Below are 19,094 nucleotides of genomic sequence, written 5' to 3'. Positions count from 1 at the left end.
ATAGAATCTAACCCTTTATGGATAAACTGCCCTCAGGACTGTCATGTCATATTGTCTCTTTCTATTGATGCACCACAAATAATCTTGCCATTATTTGATTCAGATCTGCCAAGAACTAGGCTTCTTGGATTGGCAACAGCACTTCCTACATGCCTTATTGATTAGTCACTCACCTTTTGCCTGTCAGCAGAATTAATTGATGAGGCTAGTGATGTAATGCCCAAGAGACAGAAGTCCCTGAATCACATGGCTGTTAAACTGATCTGTTTCTCCACGCCTGTCTGCAGCTATAGGCACTGCCTTTTGAAACCAGCACTCCAGCTTTTATGCTGACAGATATATGATAGGCTGTGAAAGTTTTGGATTCAGTGGGAGACAGAGGCAGATTAATGCATAGCCTATTCTCTTTGAACTGGCAAGAAGTGCTGCTTTATAACACGAAAGGAGAGGGAGATGGAGGGAACGAAGGGTGGGAACAAGGGGAAAAAGGAAAAGTGGAGAGGCAAGAAGGACAGGCAGAAGAGAAAGAATATAACAACGAAGCATTAGGATGGGAAAAAAGTGGGTGAAGGAGAAAAGGCAGAGCAGAGAAGGAAAAAAAAAAAGACAAGAGGAGAATGATAGGGAAAGTAAGAGTTAGAGAGTGAAGTGTAAAAGTCTGGAGGGAGACAGGGGAAGTCACTGGCCCCAATTAGGTATAAACAATGTACATGCTCAGTGTCAAACCATTAGCATGGCTGTGTGCTAACAATTAGCACATGCTAATTCACATACTACGTTCTTAGCACTCTTCTCTATCTTCTATCTTCCATCAATCTATAAACACCTATCTGTTCAGAATGAAACAACAGGGTTGTTGGGTTTTTTTGTTTGTTTGTTTTTTAATCAGGGCCATGGCACCAAATTTTGAAGGTGCTACACTAGTGGGATGGACAGGGTACCTTGCTTCAGCCATAATGCTCTATCACACCATTGCGACATGTCTGATCTGGGACCATTCTAGGTAGCTGGTGCATGTATAGAGTTTGCTGCTGGGGATGAGGGCACTAGCTAAGATTTCCTATTGCAAAGTTCAGGCACACTGTTAAAGATAATGCGTGATGATTTATGGAGGCAGCTGGATGATGGGAAAGATTCCCTGTTGGTATTTGCAGATCTTGTTGTGTTGGATTTGGTAGACCACACTACCTGTATTTTGCTACTGCATCTCTGATTCATAGGCTCCATGTGTAGAGGTGAAAAAGAAGCTGGAGATCAGGCAGGGTAGAGTTTGGTTTATTTGCCTCCTGCCCCCAAAACTAAGACGACATTCTGCTGTTCCTGAACAGGGGGCATCAGGTGCTTATGCACCTCATTTCAGGCTCAGGTCCCCCACTCCCCACAAGCACACTACTTTTCCTCCTCCCCGATTTAATTCTGGCTCTGGAGTAGCTGCACATGTGCAGTACAACACAGCACTTCCTGCAGAATGCAAGATAAGAGGCAGAGAGACTCTCCATTGGCTTCATATAGGAAGACCACATGTCTGAGAAGTGATTGCAGGTTGGGAGTATGCAACGGGGAGTCTCTCATCTCTACCTGGAGGTTACTAGGGGACCTCTTGCCACTACCTGCATGCACCACATCTGTGTAAATATATATTTGCATGTAGCAATTACATATGCAAATTCAACACTGTTTTTACAGTTGAGTGTCATCCCTTTTCTTGTACTTGGAATTGGCTACCCTGCTTCCTACCCAAACCAGACAGAAAAAGAAGTAGGAAGAAAAGCTCCAGGTATCCGGAACCAGAACTCCTAACCGCATTATTACAGCTTCTACCTCTTGCTGATTAGTTATTCCAAAAAAACAAAACCCCAATGGTCAGGGAACCATAAATCGCCTTATATAAAAAGAAGATGATTGGAGAGCTTTTGAATAATAGCTTACGTCTCAGCAGTCTGTTCAGCTTTATTTCTCATGGCCCCCATTCATTATTGTTATATAGCATAAGGTTACAAGGTTATTTATTCCAGGCATCTACCAACCTCTTCCTTTTGTTAATTATCCAGTAGATAAGTCACCACCATCAGTATCTACCCAAACATGAGTGTGTTATATTTTAATAGTATATAGGACACCATTTTAAGTCAAGGTGCAAGACAAATGTAATATTATTAATATATACACCAACCACACTGAGCAACATATTCCATCCTTACAATTTTCTTTACTTAGTGTTTGCTATCAATGTGCACAGTCAAAAGTTCAAGTATACATGGTATACACAGAAGCCAATACAATGGCCCTTTTTGTCCTTTTACAATACAAAAATGCAAAAGAACTGCCAAACAATAGTTAAAAAAGAAAACATCCCCTAGTTATGGGAAAGACACAAAGGAAACAGTAAAAGGGAATGTACAAAGTAACGTAAAAACATCATATTATGGAAAGAACACACAGAAAAGGGCAGGTCACAGTGCTGCTGATATAACACCGCTGGGGGTACTGCTGATAGCCAGGGACCCTGATCCTTTCTTCTGGATTTGGGCATCTCACTGCCTCTCTTCCCTGCCCCCCCCCCTATTCCCGCACACATCCTTCTACTAACCCCCACCATGATCCATTTACAACCAAATGCCCTAGCTCTGCTGCTTAATACTATAAATGATGTACTATAATGATAACAGGATAATCTAAGTAGTAAAGTTCCCTATTGTCAATTGGGTACCTTTATGAAGCACAAGGAAGATGTCAATGAGGCGGCAATATTAGTGGGGGTTGGGCTCTATTCACCTCTCATTTCATATGGCCTATCCAATCTATCCTAACCATATTCGTAACTCCCTACTAGTTTTGGATAGCATAATAACCTTGTATATCCTGCTCTATCTACCACTTCCTGGGCACAAAGTGACATATTATACAAAGAAGCTGGTTGGCTTGCATAGGGCCATATTTTGGAATGAGGGAATTATTATTGTACAGGTAACAATACAAAAAGAAAAAAATCCCCAGGTAGTTGAAAATGAAGGACTAACAGTGCCAGATACCAGCTCTGGTTCTGATTCAGCTGGAAGCCTGAAGGAGCAGGTGGACACTGCTATGTCAAAAAAATGGCTTCTGCTATTCAAAAATAATTCTCTCCCTCTATAACAGTGCTTACAAATAACCCTGTAAGTTGTGTACTATGTACGAACATAAGCATCACCATACTGGGACAAACCCATGGTCCATCATGCCCAGTATCCAGTTTCCAACAGTGACCAATCCAGGTCACAAGTACCTGGAAAGATCCCAAAAAGGTAAAACAGATTTTATGCTGCTTATCCCAGAAAAAAAGCAGTTGATTTTTCTAAGTTCTTCATATTAATGGCATATGGACTTATCCTTTAGGAACTAGCCTAAACCTTTTTTAAACCCTACTAAGCTAACTACTTTTACCACTGAGCAGCAGATATAGGTACAGACAAAAACATGCATTCACATCAACTCAGTCACTCTCTTCTGTCAAAGGTCAACAACATTATTATAATAGATACAACTTATGAATGTAACATGATATGGTATTTCTGTATATCCACAGATGGTTACAGGAGATTATGTGATTGTAAAGTCCAACGTGTTGTAGCCTTGGAATCCATCTACTCCTTATATGTGGTGCAGAAAGAAATCTGCAGTCATGCTTTATGATTGATATTCCTGGGAACACTCTGCTATTTTAGTTCTGGTCCACTGAGTTTCAATGTGTTCCTTCAACAATAAAAATTACTGTGAAAAGATGTAAATTTCAGGTTTGAACTTGGGAATGCTGCATGACCTCCAGCTCTGACCTTGCAAGTACTGCAGTAATATTTTTACTTTTTTCAGTTATGGGGGGAAATGGCTTGCAGAGCTTTTTTTTTTTTGTGTGTGTGTGATGTCATTAAAAAATTTGGTACATAAACTGTGCAAGTAATGCAGGCACAGGCATGTCATTCCATAGAAATATAGTAGATAACTGCAGGTTGGTCTGTCATTTCTGCCCAGTAAATACGCTGACGTTAGTCTGTACTGATAACACAGATGCAAATGTGTCATACAGATCAATATTATTCTGTGCAGGTAACACAGGGAGAAGTGTATAAATACATAGACCAATATTTATCTGGAGTCAAAGATATTAGGTGTGAGAGACTGTAGCTAATATGGGAAAAGGTGTATCAATTTATAGACTGGGTCCCAAAAAACAACAACAAGACAACCGGCTAACAAGATCCAACGTGGAAAAGAACAGTATGCCAATAAAAAGAAAAGTTCATTTATTTATCCACTACACTGCAGCTCGGGTTGGAGAAACTGATTTTACCAGTTGATCAAGATTGGATCAAGTTTGTATGCCCCTGAAGCAGCCCTTGGAAAAACACAGTCATGTCGGGCATCTGGTTTTAACAACCTGCAGCAAGCATAGTGGATAAAACAAAAAAACAAAAAGGCACACAACTGCTTACAAAACAGTAGATTAAAAACAACAAAGCAGTGGAATCAAATGCATTTATTGGAACAATACCCGACGTGGCCACGTTTCGCCCTCAGGCTGCGTCAGGGGTATAAACTATAAAAACAAAACACAAGTATAAAAACATGTATAACCATACATATTAACAATGTCATAAGCATGATTCAACTAATAAAAGGCAATTATTTAAAAAAAGAGATTCAACATATATAAAACAATCCTTTAAGAGTTCTAAAAAAACATTGTTAATATGTATGGTTATACATGTTTTTATACTTGTGTTTTGTTTTTATAGTTTATACCCCTGACGCAGCCTGAGGGCGAAACGTGGCCACGTCGGGTATTGTTCCAATAAATGCATTTGATTCCACAGCATAGTGGATAAATAAATGAGATTTTCTTTTTATTGATTTACTGTTGTTATTTTACAGTTTATAAACTACCATTAATAGATGCTCATGACACACAAATAGATGCATAAAGCTGTTAATCAGCATTGATTTATATGGGTGCATAATGACTGGTATAACGAACGGTCTACACACAAGATAGGGTGTTTCATTCTAGCCTAATGGTTAGAGCAACAGGCTGAGAACCAGCAAAGCCAAGTCCAGATCCCACCATTGCTCCTTGTGATCCTGGGTAAGTCACTTAACCCTCCATTGTCTAAGGGGCAAACTTAGGGACCCATTTTCTAAAGCTTAGTGCTCGCTAATAGAATTAGCACATGCTAAATGCTAAGAAGCCCTCAAGTATAAAATGGGCTTCTTAACGTTTAGTGCATGCTAATTCCATTAGGGCACACTACCCTTAGGTAAAATGACCCCTTAGATTGTAAGACCTCAAAGAACAAGGAAATACCTACACTTAATCCCCCTAATTCTAGAAAGTTGTAACACCCAAATTTGCAAGTAGCATGCAAATTTATATGTGCAAGTGATAGAATAAGGTCAGCTGTAACTTCAGTTAATTATGCTGATAATTGGTGTTAACGAGCAATAATCGGTTATATTTGGCCTTAATTGGTATCACTACATAAGTAACTGCCCTTAGTCGCTATTCTATAAGTTTTGCACTCAGATTCCAGAGTGCAAAACTTCACGGTGGGCATGGTCTGGGAGGGGCTTGGGCAGCCCGGGGTGTGTCAGACAATTGCCCATGAAGGTTTAGAATACACTTCAAAAACTGGCAAATGTTTACCGAGGGCAAGCAAAATTATAGCAATTATCAAAACAAAATTCCCACAGTACTCGGTTATAATACCTCTGCTGAGCTCAACAGTGTAAATTGCTGGTATACATCTAAAACCACAAGAATTTCAACACCAACCTCTTCATCGATCAGGCAGTGTAGAATATACTTTTCAATACTAATATATCATATTTAACTTCAGTGCTAATCCACTTTTCATCTAAAAGTCTTTTTAAAAATATTCAAACAATACTCATCTTAGCAATGTTTGAAGTATTGTCGGGCGGGGGATAACTGTACGACCTGAATCATGTTTTGCCCCAGCTGTTTCAAGGACTCCCCCCTACAATAAAACAAGCATATCAATTATTTACTGCTATAACCTCTTCTCCTATTATTCTCAGCAAGTAATCTTAGGTATGTGAAATGTTACTTGGTGAGAATAATAGAAGAGATTACAGCAGTAAATAATTGATATGCTTGTTTTATTGTGGGGGGAAGTCCTTGAAACAGCTGGGGTGAAACATGATTCATGTTGGACAGTTATCCCCCGCCTGACAATATTCTTCATCAATCGGTGTATGCCTGATTGATGAAGAGATCAGTGTTTAGGTATATATACCGGCAACTTACCGCTGAGATCGGCAGAGGTCTTATATAATTGATTACTGTGGGTTTTAGAATAGAACCATTTACACGCTTAACTACCTATAGTTAGGCGCTAGCATTTGTGTCATCCATTGAGCTGGTGTAGGTACTCGCACCTCAAGTTAGGCGTGCAAATGCAGGCTTACACTAGTATTCTATAATGTCAGTTGAACACAGAACTGCCATTATAGAATTTGCTCTTGGCATTCGTTATCCCAGTGCCTACATTTTGGAGATCTTTGAGAATTTATCTCAACATGTCTTGAGCTACTACTGAAGGCATAAGCTAAATCCAAAATTCCTTCCCCTTCCCTACTCATCAGCATTAAGCTGGACAACACAGAAACAGATGCATCATACTATTATAATCATTAGTAACCTGCGCAGGTAACCGAGGCACGAACATACCATTAACAGACCAACAAACTGTGCCAGTAAAACATAGATAGTCTCTAGATTGATACACCTAAAATTGACCTGTGCAGGTAACTCATGGACAGGTGTATTAGTCTATGAATCACCATTAAGCTGGCAGAAGAGACTAGAATTAAAAAAGCACTCTCCAGAGATCAAGACTAAGACCCCCTCTGGGGTTGTTGCTTTAAATTGTGATTAACTGTGTCTTTTGTGCTTGGGAGGGATGACTCATCTTAAACCCTCTGGATTTACTGTACAGGCCTACTCTGCCATGTTCATGATCTTGGTAGACAAGTAAACAAAGTGTTCCTCTTTACATCCCATCCGGACTGCACCCGCAGCAGGGTCAACGAACGAGCAAGAGACAGCAGGACTGACACTGCTCATAACAACAAATGCACAGCTGACAATGATTCGACAGTACGTTATAGCACCAGGCCTGGATTTAGGCACAGGCAACAATAGGCAACTGCCTGGGGCACCAACTTTTGAAGGCACCAAATGCCTGGATTAAACAGAATCTTGATTCTGCCTGCTTCAGGACTGTACTTTATTGTCTCTGGGGGAGAAATGTTCCTTCTGCGCCACTCTCTGGTCCTGCCTATGGGCGCCAGAATTCTTAAATCCAGCCCTGTATAGTGTCAATGAAATAATACAGCACCCTGAAGGCTTGTGTGTGGCATGCTCAAGTCAATATCACATGAGTTATGCAAAGTATATCCAAGATCACTAGGAACTTCATTCATTTCCCTTGGATCTTTTCCAATGTCTTGTTTTCATATCCTGATAGTGCCAGGAAGGGGTTGGAGAGGAGTGGGGGATAGGAGAGCCAAAGAGTCAGGTCAAAAAATGAGCACCAGTGCCCCCCCCCCACCTCAAAACAGCTGAAAGCATTCAAAACAGAAGCAAAGTCCCGCCTTTACTCATCTCTCAGGCCCCTTTATGGCACGATGGCATCTGTGGGAAAAGGGAATTTATTGTGTGTTTTCAAAGTTTAGAGGTAGATCTTTTCTTTGCATGGAAGTTCTTTTCCACACAACAGGAATAACATCGGATACTTTTCTAGCTGACTGGGTTGTTTTTCTTTGTTATGTTTAAGAACGGGTCATACTTGGGGAAATATGTAACAATTTCCCCTCTCGCTGGACAGTATCCAGCTGCTGTATTGTTCTTCGGCTATCTAGCAGTTAAGACAGCCCCATGAACCTTGCAGCAGGCAGGCAACAATCAGCAGGGTCTCGTGATGCAGAAGTCCAGTTCCTGTGGCTTTTTCCTGAGGTTACAGTGGTCCCTGGGCAGCAGGATACCAGTATCTGTTGTGCATTTCAATAGGCGCCTCTTGAAGCCTCTGCCACATGTTTTGGAGCATGAGGTCCATACCCCAGCCTCCCATACAGGGCATGGGTCACCACATATTCTAATATCCAAGGGTCTCTGTGCGGCATCACAGGTTGTGCTCAGCTGTCCGTAGGCATCTCGACACTCCACAGTTCGTTTCTGCAACCCATTGCCACAGGTGACAGAGCACTCATCCCAGCTGCCTGCTAGCCACTTGTCGGATGACCTTTTGTAATCAGGTATACCTGTATCCAGCCTGTTGGACATGCTCAGTACACTGTTGTGAAGCACTGATCCACTCTTGCTGTCTTTCCTGTATTTATCTTCTTTGTTCTCTTTTGGCACGTAGAAGGAGTAACGCACACGGGGAGGCGTCATCTGCCCAACTGACAGTACCTCAATGGTCAGCGGCTCTTGAATGGGCATTACAGCCTTAAGTATCTCCACAGCTGTACCAGTACCACTGTATTTAAGCAGGCTTCCTTTCAGCATGATGTCTTTTTCCACAGCTGACACAACAAAATGGCCATTCAGGAGGTATTTCCCTTGTCCATTCTTAACAGCCAGGTAGTTGTCATCACTGACCATGCCCTTGTATCCCCGCTGCCTGATATCAATGTTGGCAGCTCCAGTTGGAATCATCACTACAAAGTTGTAGCCATGACTGTAAAAGAAAAGAGAATATTTGAGTTGCTGGACAAGAGAAGACAGTATATGGCATCTTATAACATAGGACTCAAGCTGAAAGAACATAAAGCAAAGTGAGATGGGAAGGGAAGGGAATTGGGACTTGATATACCGCCTTTCTGAGGTTTTTGCAACTACATTCAAAGCGGTTTACATATATTCAGGAACTTATTTTGTACCAAGGGCAATGGAGGGTTAAGTAACTTGCCCAGAGTCACAAGGAGCTGCAGTGGGAGTCAAACTCAGTTCCCCAGGATCAAAGTCCACTGCACTAACCACTAGGCTACTCCTCCAGATGCTAAATGAGTAAGTCTCTGAGAACTTGCTACCACGAAGAGCGCTATAGTTTCATAAATGTCCTTTTTTATTTTTAGCCATTTGAGTACATTAACCTTCGATATTCAAAAGCATTTCACTGGCCAGGATCGGCACCTGGCTGGTTAAATGCCCCATAACCGGCTATCCAGAAATGTTCAGCGGGGGTTAGCTGGCTGTACCCTGCTGAATATTGCTAGTTAGCAGCTAGCAGATAACCAGTTATATCAGCTGATATAACCAGTTATCTGCCGATTTTCAGCCCAAGTTTAGCGGCCAAATATGTGGGATATCTTTGGCCAGTTTCAAGATAACCGGCTAAGTCTGAATATCTACTTATATTGAAACCAGCTAAAAATAAACCGGATATTCAATGCCGGTCACTGGAAATGGCTCGGCTTTGAATAAGTGGCATCATCGCGGACCTTGGGAGTTAGCCCCCTTATCTTTGAAAAAAGGAGGGCTCTCTTATTTAAACGTAAAAACCTAGGATCATAATGAATAGGTAAGTATTCCTAACTTGAATTAAAAGTTAGGGTTTGACTTGACTTGTATAGATTTCCTAATTGCTAGTATTAAAACACGGTAGACCATCTATTGCCAAAGGGTGTTGTAACATAGGATTTCCCTGATTAGTTAGATAATGTCTCTCACTGGTTTCCAAAGGGTTTCTTAAATTCCATAAAGGCGAGGGTGTAGGTGGGGCTGAGCACTAGCTGGTGTTATGCACTTAAATCTCCTTGCATGAACTTTCTATTCCAGCAGACAGCACCTCTAGCAGAGCTGAGTGAGTAGCTGAAAGCTGGGCTACCTCAAGAGTTTGGAAGAAGCTATAGAAAAAGGAAGCTCAGGGAACTAAATGCTAGGCTATTAAGCCTTAACAGTATCATACTTAGAAGCAAGCTATGTTAAAACCCCAACATTAAATTCCTAACCTAATCTGTAAAACCACACGACTTAGCAGTTTAAGGAACCAAAAAACATAAAAACTTTGTTAAGCATTCCCCACTCCTAATATATAATGCAGACCGCAATCCAGAAGAGGGATCCTATCCAGTCTACTGCAGTGTGTCACATTTTATTTTATTTATTTATTTATTTGCATTTGTATCCCACATTTTCCCACCTATTTGCAGGCTCAGTGTGGCTTACAACACATTATGAATGATGGAAGTGCAATTGGTTGCAGTACAATTCTGAGTTACATTGTGAAGAGTTATCGAAAACAAAGTAAATACAGGGTATCATTTGGGGATGGAACAGCGGAGTATGTGGGAGTACAGTTGGTTGCAGTGCGCTTATAGGTTACATTAGAAAGAATTGTAAAAGACAGAGTAATTCGGGATATTATTCGGGAATAGAACAGCGGAATATAACAATGGCGAATTGAAAGGGGTCAAAACAGTATCGGGGGACATGAAGGTCTAATAATTTTAACTGTGGGTGGGGTTTTAGGATTGGTTGGAGTGCGGGAGAGGAGACTTCAAGAGAGAGTGTGTAGGTGCGTATCTATTAAATTGTATGGGTTTCATGTGTTTTGATCCTTGCCGTAGATTTTCTCGAAGAGATAAGTCTTCAGTAATTTGCGGAAGTCGGTCAGTTCGTAGATCGTTTTCAAGTTGCGTGGTAGTGTATTCCAGAGTTGTGTGCTCCTGTATGCGAAGGTCGATCCGTGCAGTACTTTGTATTTTATGCCTTTGCACTTAGGGAAATGGAGATTGAGGAAGGTTTGGGACGATCTTTTAGCGTTTCTGGGTGGCAGGTCTATTAAGTCAGACATGTATGCAGGGGCTTCGCCGTGAATGATTTTGTGGACTAAGGTGCATACTTTAAAAGTGATGCATTCCTTGAGTGGTAGCCAGTATAGTTTCTCCCGTAAGGGTTTTGCACTTTCGTATTTTGGTTTTCCGAAGATGAGTCTGGCTGCTGTATTCTGGGCTGTTTGAAGTTTCCTCAGTATTTGATCTTTGCATCCTGCGTATATTGAGTTGCAATAGACCAGGTGACTGAGTACGAGTGATTGCACTAGACTGCGGAAGACAGATCTTGGAAAGAATGATCTAATTCTCTTCAGTTTCCACATGGAGTAGAACATTTTTTTTGTTGTGTTGTTCGCATGAGTTTCGAGTGTTAGGTGGCGGTCAATAGTGACTCCAAGGATTTTTAAAGTTTCTGAGATTGGCAAAGTTAGTTTAGGTGTGTTAATGGCGGTAAATTTCTTCGTGTTGTATTGGGAGGTTAGTATGAGGCATTGAGTTTTTTCTGCGTTCAGTTTCAGTCGGAATGCATCTGCCCAGGTGTTCATGATGTGTAGACTTTGGCTGATTTCTTCCTGTTGGAGGCAGGGCCAGCCCTGCCACTAAGTTGACTAGGTGCTCACCTAGCATGGCAGAATTTGGGGGGGGGGGGGGCAGCAGCACGGCAGGAATGCAGCAATTCATCTCCCCTTTTTCCATTCCCCCTGCTGCTGATGCGACTGCCCTTCCTTTTTCCAGGTCAACAGGACAAGCGGATTCACCACCAGTGCAGGGTCTTTAACCAAAGGCCTATGCTTGAATACTGCTGTGTTCTGCTCCCCCCCCCCCCCCCCAAGGAAGTCCTGTGTCAGGGGATGGGATAAGGCAGCACTCAAAGGTGGATCTATGGTTAAAGAGCCCACACTGGTGCTGAATGTGCTTGTCCTTTCAGCCCTGCAAGAGGGAAGGTGGTGGGGCAGTGCATTTGATGGCAGTGCAGGCCCAGCAGGAGGAAGGAAAGAGGAGGAGAATTTGGACAGTGGATGGGGGGGGGGGTGGAGGGTAGGAAAGGGAACATCCTGGCCACATGAGTGCGGTAGATAAGGAGGGAAAGTAGAATCACTAAGACTATGGGAAGGGGTAGGTGAATGGTGGTGCTGGCCACATTGGGGGGTGGAGGGAGTGGAAGTGGAGATGCTGGCCACATAGGAGGCGATAAGGAGGGAAAGGAGAGATGCTGGACTATGAGGGTGTAGGAAAAGAAAGGGAAAGAGAAAAGAGAATGCTGGACTAGAAGGGGACGATATAAGGCCTTGAGCTGCCCCTGTGGTGCAGCGGAATGATGGGGCACACAGCTGAATGTTCACCTAAGGTGTCGGATACCCTTGTGTTTTCCCTGTGGAACACTCTTACGGGACACTTGCGGCTTTGTAGTAATGTGATGAAATTATATTGAGTTTTTTGGAATATTATGCCCTCTGATACAACATGAATTGAATTGTGATTTTGTATTTTTAAAAATGTGTCTGTTTATACGTTTGGTTCTATATAATATGATTATGTATGCTCTTTTGTAAACCACTTACCAGCTCATTTTCGAAAGTGATCGTCGGCCATCTTCTGACACAAATCGGAAGATGGCCGGCGATCTCCTGAACCCGGCCAAATCGGTATAATCGAAAGCCAATTTTGACCGGGTTCAACTGCTTTCCGTCGCGGAGCCGGCAAAACATCAAGGGGGCGTGTCGATAGGGTAGTGAAGGCAGGACGAGGGCGTGCTCACGAGATGGCCGGCTTCACCCGATAATGGAAAAAAAAAGCCAGCTTGACAAGCATTTCGCTGGCTTTACTTGGTCCCTTTTTTTTCACAACCAAGCTTCAAAAAGGAGCCCCAACTGACCAAATGACCATAGGAGGGAATCAGGGATGACCTCCCCTTACTCCCCAAGTGGTCACCAACCCCCTCCCACCCAAAAAAAAAAAAATCTTTTTTGCCAGCCTCTATGCTAGCCTCAAATGTCATACCCAGCTCCCTGATGCAGTATGCAAGTCCCTGGAGCAGTTTTTAGTGGGTGCAGTGCACTTCAGACAGGTGGACCCAGGCCCATCCCCCCCTACCTGTTACACTTGTGGTAGTAAATGGGAGCCCTCCAAAACCCACCCAAAACCCACTATACCCACATGTAGGTGCCCCCCTTCACCCCTTAGGGCTATGATAATGGTGTAGAGTTGTGGGAAGTGGGTTTTTTGGGGGGTTGGGGGGCTAAAAAACCAAGGGAAGGGAGCTATGCACCTGGGAGCTATTTTTTTTTTTTTTTTTAGAAGTGCCCTGGCATGTGAGGGGGGGCCAGTGCACTACAAATGCTGGCTCCTCCCACGACCAAATGCCTTGGATTTCACCTGGTTTGAGATCGCCAGCATTATTTTCCATTATGGCCGAAAACCAATGCCAGCCATCTCAAACCCGGCAAACTCTGACATTTGGCCGGGCCCAACCGTATTAGCGAAGAAAAAGATGGCCGGCCATCTTTTTCGAAAATACGGTTGGCTCCGCCCACTTATGGCATCGGCCCCAAAGATGGCCGGCCAGCTATTTGGCCGGCGCCGTTCGATTATGCCCCTCTTAGTCAATTAAGTGGTATATAAGTTTTTAAATAAATAAAATAGCAAACAACATTTTACACTTGTAAATTCCATGTAAAATGTAGAAAGTCAGGTCAAGAGAGAATTTGAAGAAATACTTGCCAACAAGGCAAAACATATTTTAAGTATATCAAAAACACAAAGACTGCATAAGCGTCATTGAGCCCACTGGGTGGGGAGGGGAGGTTCAATTTTCAAGGGACTTTATGCAAACAAAGAGGGGTTTACTCATGGAAAATTCCTCTAAGGAAACTACCCTCCTCCTCTTCTCCAGAGAAGTATCTACACTGTTGACTTTCCCTCTGGGGAAAAGAGCTGGGCCAGGCCAGCTGAAGTACAGCACATGCTAGGATTTTATTTTCTAAATCCCAGTGCATTGTTTCCCCTAAATATTTTAGACCTGCCAAGTTTGTGGGGAAACAATATTTCTGTGGTACCAGTGGCAAGCAAAATTTTAAACAGAAATTCCACGAAATTCCACAAGTTTCTCTTCAAAAATTGCCTTGCAGACCCTTTCTACCTGGACTCAAAATTACCCCCTAGCCCCTGATTCTATAGATGATGCCTTAAGAGAGGCATGCAATTATAGAATACGGCCCCTTGTGCGCGTAATCTAATTGGCACTTAATTGGCAAAAACTATCAATAATTGGCCATAACAAACACTAATTAGCACTAAATAGGAGCTATGCACATAACTGATCTATGTCCCTATCTATATACAGCACACCTAATTTTTATAGCGTGTGTCTCCTAAGGAGGTGTGGCCATGGGAGGGGCATGGGTGGGTCAGGGGCGTGCCCAGCATTTAGGTGCAGTTTTATAGAATACCTGCATTTATGCATCTAAATGCCAGTAAGTAGGCGTGATCATTTACACCAACCTTTGGCTAGCGTAAATGCTCACACTAAGAGAATGTGGACTTAAGCTAGAATTCTGTAAAGGCAGATCTGCATGGAACCACCATTATAGAACTCACGCTTAGTGCCCTATATCCCGGCGCCTATCTTTAGGCGACTTTTAGTGAATCTACCCCTAGATGACCATGGACTAAAAGGGGCGTGAGTGGAGGACACTACCCCCCCCCCTCGCTCTCTCCTCAATCACTCCTTCTCTGCGCATATCCAGCAGATAGCCAAGACCTGTCGCTTCTTCCTCTTTAACATCAGCAAAATTCGCCCTTTCCTCTCTGAACACACCACCCGAACTCTCGTCCACGTTCTCATTACCTCTCGCCTGGACTACTGCAACTTACTCCTCACCGGCCTCCCACTTAGCCATCTATCCCCCCTTCAATCTGTTCAGAACTCTGCTGCACGTCTCATATTCCGCCAAAACCGATATACTCATATCACCCCTCTCCTCAGGTCACTTCACTGGCTTCCGATCAGATACCGCATTCAATTCAAGCTTCTCCTTCTTACCTACAAATGCATTCAGTCTGCTGCCCCTCACTATCTTTCTACCCTCATCTCCCCTTACGTTCCCGCCCGTAACCTCCGTTCACAGGATAAATCCCTCCTCTCAGTACCCTTCTCCACCACCGCCAACTCCAGGCTCCGCTCATTCTGCCTCGCCTCACCCTATGCTTGGAACAACCTTCCTGAGCCCTTACGCCAAACCCCCTCCCTGCCTGTCTTCAAGTCTTTGCTTAAAGCCCACCTCTTCAATGCTGCGTTCGGCACCTAACCCTTACCGTTCAGTAAATCCAGACTGCCCCAATTTGACTGCCCCTATCGGACCGACCGTTCACTTGTCTATTAGATTGTAAGCTCTTTGAGCAGGGACTGTCTCTCTTTGTTAAATTGTACAGCGCTGCGTAACCCTAGTAGCGCTCTAGAAATGTTAAGTAGTAGTAGTAGTAGTACCATAACAGTACAATTAATCAATCTTTTGCTGTATTCTTCACCTACATCAGAATGAATCTTTGTGGTGGATAATTTTGAGAAAATGAAGCAAATCGTTATGAATGAGAAATAGGTACTAGAGCAAACAGAAACAAACTAAATAGTAGTGCAAATCACCAGGACCTGATGCTTTCCCTCCACCTCCCCCTCCCCTCCCCAACACTTCTGAAGTTTCAAATATGAAGCTCTAGACCTGTTATTGGTAACTCGTAACTTATTATTAAACTCTGCCACTGTACCTGAGAACAGCAAAGTAGCCAACATAATGCCAGTTTTTAAAAAGGGCTCCATGGGCGATTCTGGACTCTACAGGTTGGAAGGTATAGCTATGAACCAGGAATGGCCTTAGCAACAGCATCCTGTGCAGGTTGGGACTAATAGCATTCTATCCCTTCCCCTGAAATATGAAGAGCAGGAGGGGTCCCTAGAACCGTGGTTCTCAAACCTGTCCTGGGAGACCACCAGCCAGTTGAGTTTTCAGGATATCCCTAATGAATATGCACAAGACATACTTGCATGCCTGTCACTTCCATTATACGCAACTCTCTCTCATGCATATTCATTGTTACATCTAATGCCAGTCAAAAAAACTCCACAATTCGTTAATTATACTTTAGTATTCTTCTTTTTTACTGAAATTTTTATACAAACCACTATCATATGGAAATATTTCCTGTTATTGCTACCTAGGTACAAATAAATCTATCCAAACCCATTATAAATCAGTCACACAACCATTCATACTTTAATGGAGCGCGATTAGCACTGCTATATTCACTTTCTAAGCAGCTAAAGATACAGAAAACGCTATAAGGTTCCTTCTCAAACAGATATCGTGAATAAGTTCACATGGCCACAACACTTATTCAGCAAAGCAATGCTTCTTATCTTTTAGTGAGAAGTCCAGCATTTGTAATTCACAGGTCTTATCTTCAAATAGTATCAGCTTGTAAACTCCTTAAGTCCCCGCTGGCTGCTTGTATGCTCAGTTTGGTAAGTTTACTGGACTAGTACTATATGCATATTCATTGGGGATATCCTGAAAATCTGACTCCCAGCACAGGTTTGAGAACCACTGACCTAGAAAATTGTGGTAGAGCTCCTCTGAAGTCCTATGTAGACACACCTGTTTGCGAACATTAAGAGTGATAAATGTGGCTTAAGGGAGAAAAGCCAGCATGGACTTAGCAAAAGGAATTATTGTCTTAGAAGTCTTTGAATGCCAAATATGCATGTGGTGGATAAGGGTGTGCGTGTCAATAAAGTTTATCTGTATTTTCACAAGAAATTTGATAAAAGCTTTTCATGAGAACCTTCTGTGGAAATTAAAATGTCATGAGATAGAAGGCTGGTAATAGGTTAAAGAATAGGAAGCAGAGAGTAGGACAGAATGGTCAGTTTTTCCAATGGAAAAACTGCCACAGGGATCTGTACTGGGAACAGAATAGTTTAATATCCTATATAATAAAACTCACCCTCAACGTTCTGAGGACACTGACGTCAGTGAAGCCAAGCCACTGACGTCACTTCCTTCAACACAGGTTCAAAGGGTTCGTGGTGGTGAAGCCACCGAAATCACTGTCTCTGGGCCCTGCCCTCGCGTCAAACGTTATGATGTTGAGGGCGGAGCAATGGCGTCACAGATCGAGGGCGGAGCAATGGCGTCAGTGGCTTCACAACGAACAAGGACTCAGGAGATGAAGGTGGCGTGCATTGATGACGTGCGGAGAAATGGCGTCAGTGCTTTCACAACGATGAAGAGGTGGGTAGGGATGGGGGGTTGGGGAGCAAAACCTTGCTATCGTCCGTTTCATTTGCTCCAGAAACGGGCCGTTTTTACTAGTATTAAATAATGATCTGAAAAAGGAACCAGCAAGTAATGTGATAAAATATTCAGATAACAGAAAATTATTCAAAGTATTTTAACACAAGTAGACCATAAGGCAGTGGCTTCCAAACCTGTCCTGGGGAACCCCAGCCAGTCAGGTTTTCTGGATAACTACAATGAAAATTCATGAGATTGATTTGCATGCGCTGCTTCCACTACATGCAAATTTCTCTCCTGCATATTCATTGTGGATATCCAGAAAACTTGACTGGCTGGGGCTCTTCAGGACAGGTTTCAGAACCAAGAGTTACAAGAGGATCTTGCATTAGAGGAAAACTGAGCATCTAAATGGCTGTTGAAATTTAAAAGGCAATTTTCACAGCCATTCACACAGGTCTGTCTGAAACTTGTCCTCCTTTGCTCAGCCATGGCTCTTCCATAGCGCACATGCTTTCAACTCAGTAGTTCCCAAACCTGATGTGGTGGTGGTGGAGTGGTGTGGATAGAAATGCAACTTAGGCATACTGTATATTGACTGGAGTTAAGCGATGCAGACAAAAAAACAGAGCAGAAGAGATAAAAACTGTGCCCGACGTGGCCATGTTTCACCTTTGTTAGGCTGTCCTTCACTATTTCTGTTAATATACACATATGCATGGATATCATTATTTGCTTTGCATGTTTTCTGAATGATAAGTTTTCATTATTCGTGTTCCACTTTTCATTTCGAAGATAATTTTAATATTATGTGATGATCTGGCAGTTAGTTTCATTGATATTTATTTATTTTTATGTAGCTGTGAATTTTACCCCCTAACAGAGGCAAAACATGACCATGTCGGACTTTGATTTTATGGCTTCTTCTCCAATAAATTGTCTACAACTTCTACTTTCTGTTTATTGTTGGTCTGTTCTTGGTCTGCATCACTTGATCCTTTGCAGATCATCACCACAAGAGGTAGAAAAGATATAAAGAAGAGCAACTAAAATGATAAAGGATATGCATGAGCTCTGTGGTAAAGAAAGGGAGATCTTCAGCTTGGAAAAGAGTCAAGAAAGAGGGGATACCATAGAGGTTTACAAAATCACAAGTGATACAGAATAAGTTAATGGGAAATGGTATCCACCCTTTCAAACAGTACTACTACCAGGAGACCCTCCATAAAACTAACTGGTAGCAGATTTAAAACAAATTTAAGAAGCTGTTTTTTTTTTCTTTCAGGCAATGCACAGTTAAGCTGTGGAATTTGTTGCTGGAGGATGTGGTTGAAGGTAATAGTATAGCAGGGTTTAAAACAGATTTCAAGTTTCTAGAGAACAGAGCCATTAACAATTATTGGTTTAATAGGCTTTGGGATTTCCACCTCTTACTCCAGGAATGAGTAATACAGAATGGGTCTTTTAGGGGTAATGTCTCAAAAGGAGGAGTGGCCTAGTGGTTAGGGTGGTGGACTCTGGTCCTGAGGAACTGAGTTTGATTCCCACTTCAGGCACAGCTCCTTGTGACTCTGGGCAAGTCATTTAACCCTTCATTGCCCCAGGTACTACTACTACAAGTACCTGTATATGTAAGCCGCATTGAGCCTGCCATGAGTGGGAAAGCACGGGGTACAAATGTAACTAAAAATGAATCAGCTTTGTGCATACCATGACAGTAACGAACCTCACTTGTTATTTCAGGGTATGGTGGGTATGATCTCAGCTTTTGAAATTTACTGCTAATGCTTGTGCCAAAGAGAATTCTCTTCTGCTCCTTCTTCCAGCATTTTTGTGAGATCTCTATGTATGCCCTAACAATAGCAATATGTTAAATCCTTTTTATCTTTGTTTGTCTCCTGCTACAGTGGATCCAAGAACAGGGCAAAGGTGGACTGAGGGTGGTCTGGGCCCCCCACCCAGCCGCTGCCC

General features: G+C 42.6%; 1 protein-coding gene across 1 annotated transcript in view; it reads right to left on the bottom strand.

Moving 5' to 3' along the window:
- Positions 1-4,813: 4,813 nt before the first annotated feature.
- ADAMTS15 (ADAM metallopeptidase with thrombospondin type 1 motif 15) overlaps positions 4,814-19,094 on the bottom strand; it is a 65,382-nt gene continuing 51,101 nt past the window's right edge. The window contains exon 8 of the mRNA XM_030221508.1: positions 4,814-8,735. Within this exon, the coding sequence (XP_030077368.1) occupies positions 7,961-8,735 (775 nt within the window). The 3' untranslated portion in view covers positions 4,814-7,960. The remainder of the gene's footprint in view (positions 8,736-19,094) is intronic.

Source organism: Microcaecilia unicolor, chromosome 12 (assembly GCF_901765095.1).
Source record: "Microcaecilia unicolor chromosome 12, aMicUni1.1, whole genome shotgun sequence".
In the NCBI taxonomy this organism is placed as follows: Eukaryota; Metazoa; Chordata; class Amphibia; order Gymnophiona; family Siphonopidae; genus Microcaecilia; species Microcaecilia unicolor.
This window is presented reverse-complemented; position numbering and strand designations above follow the sequence as displayed.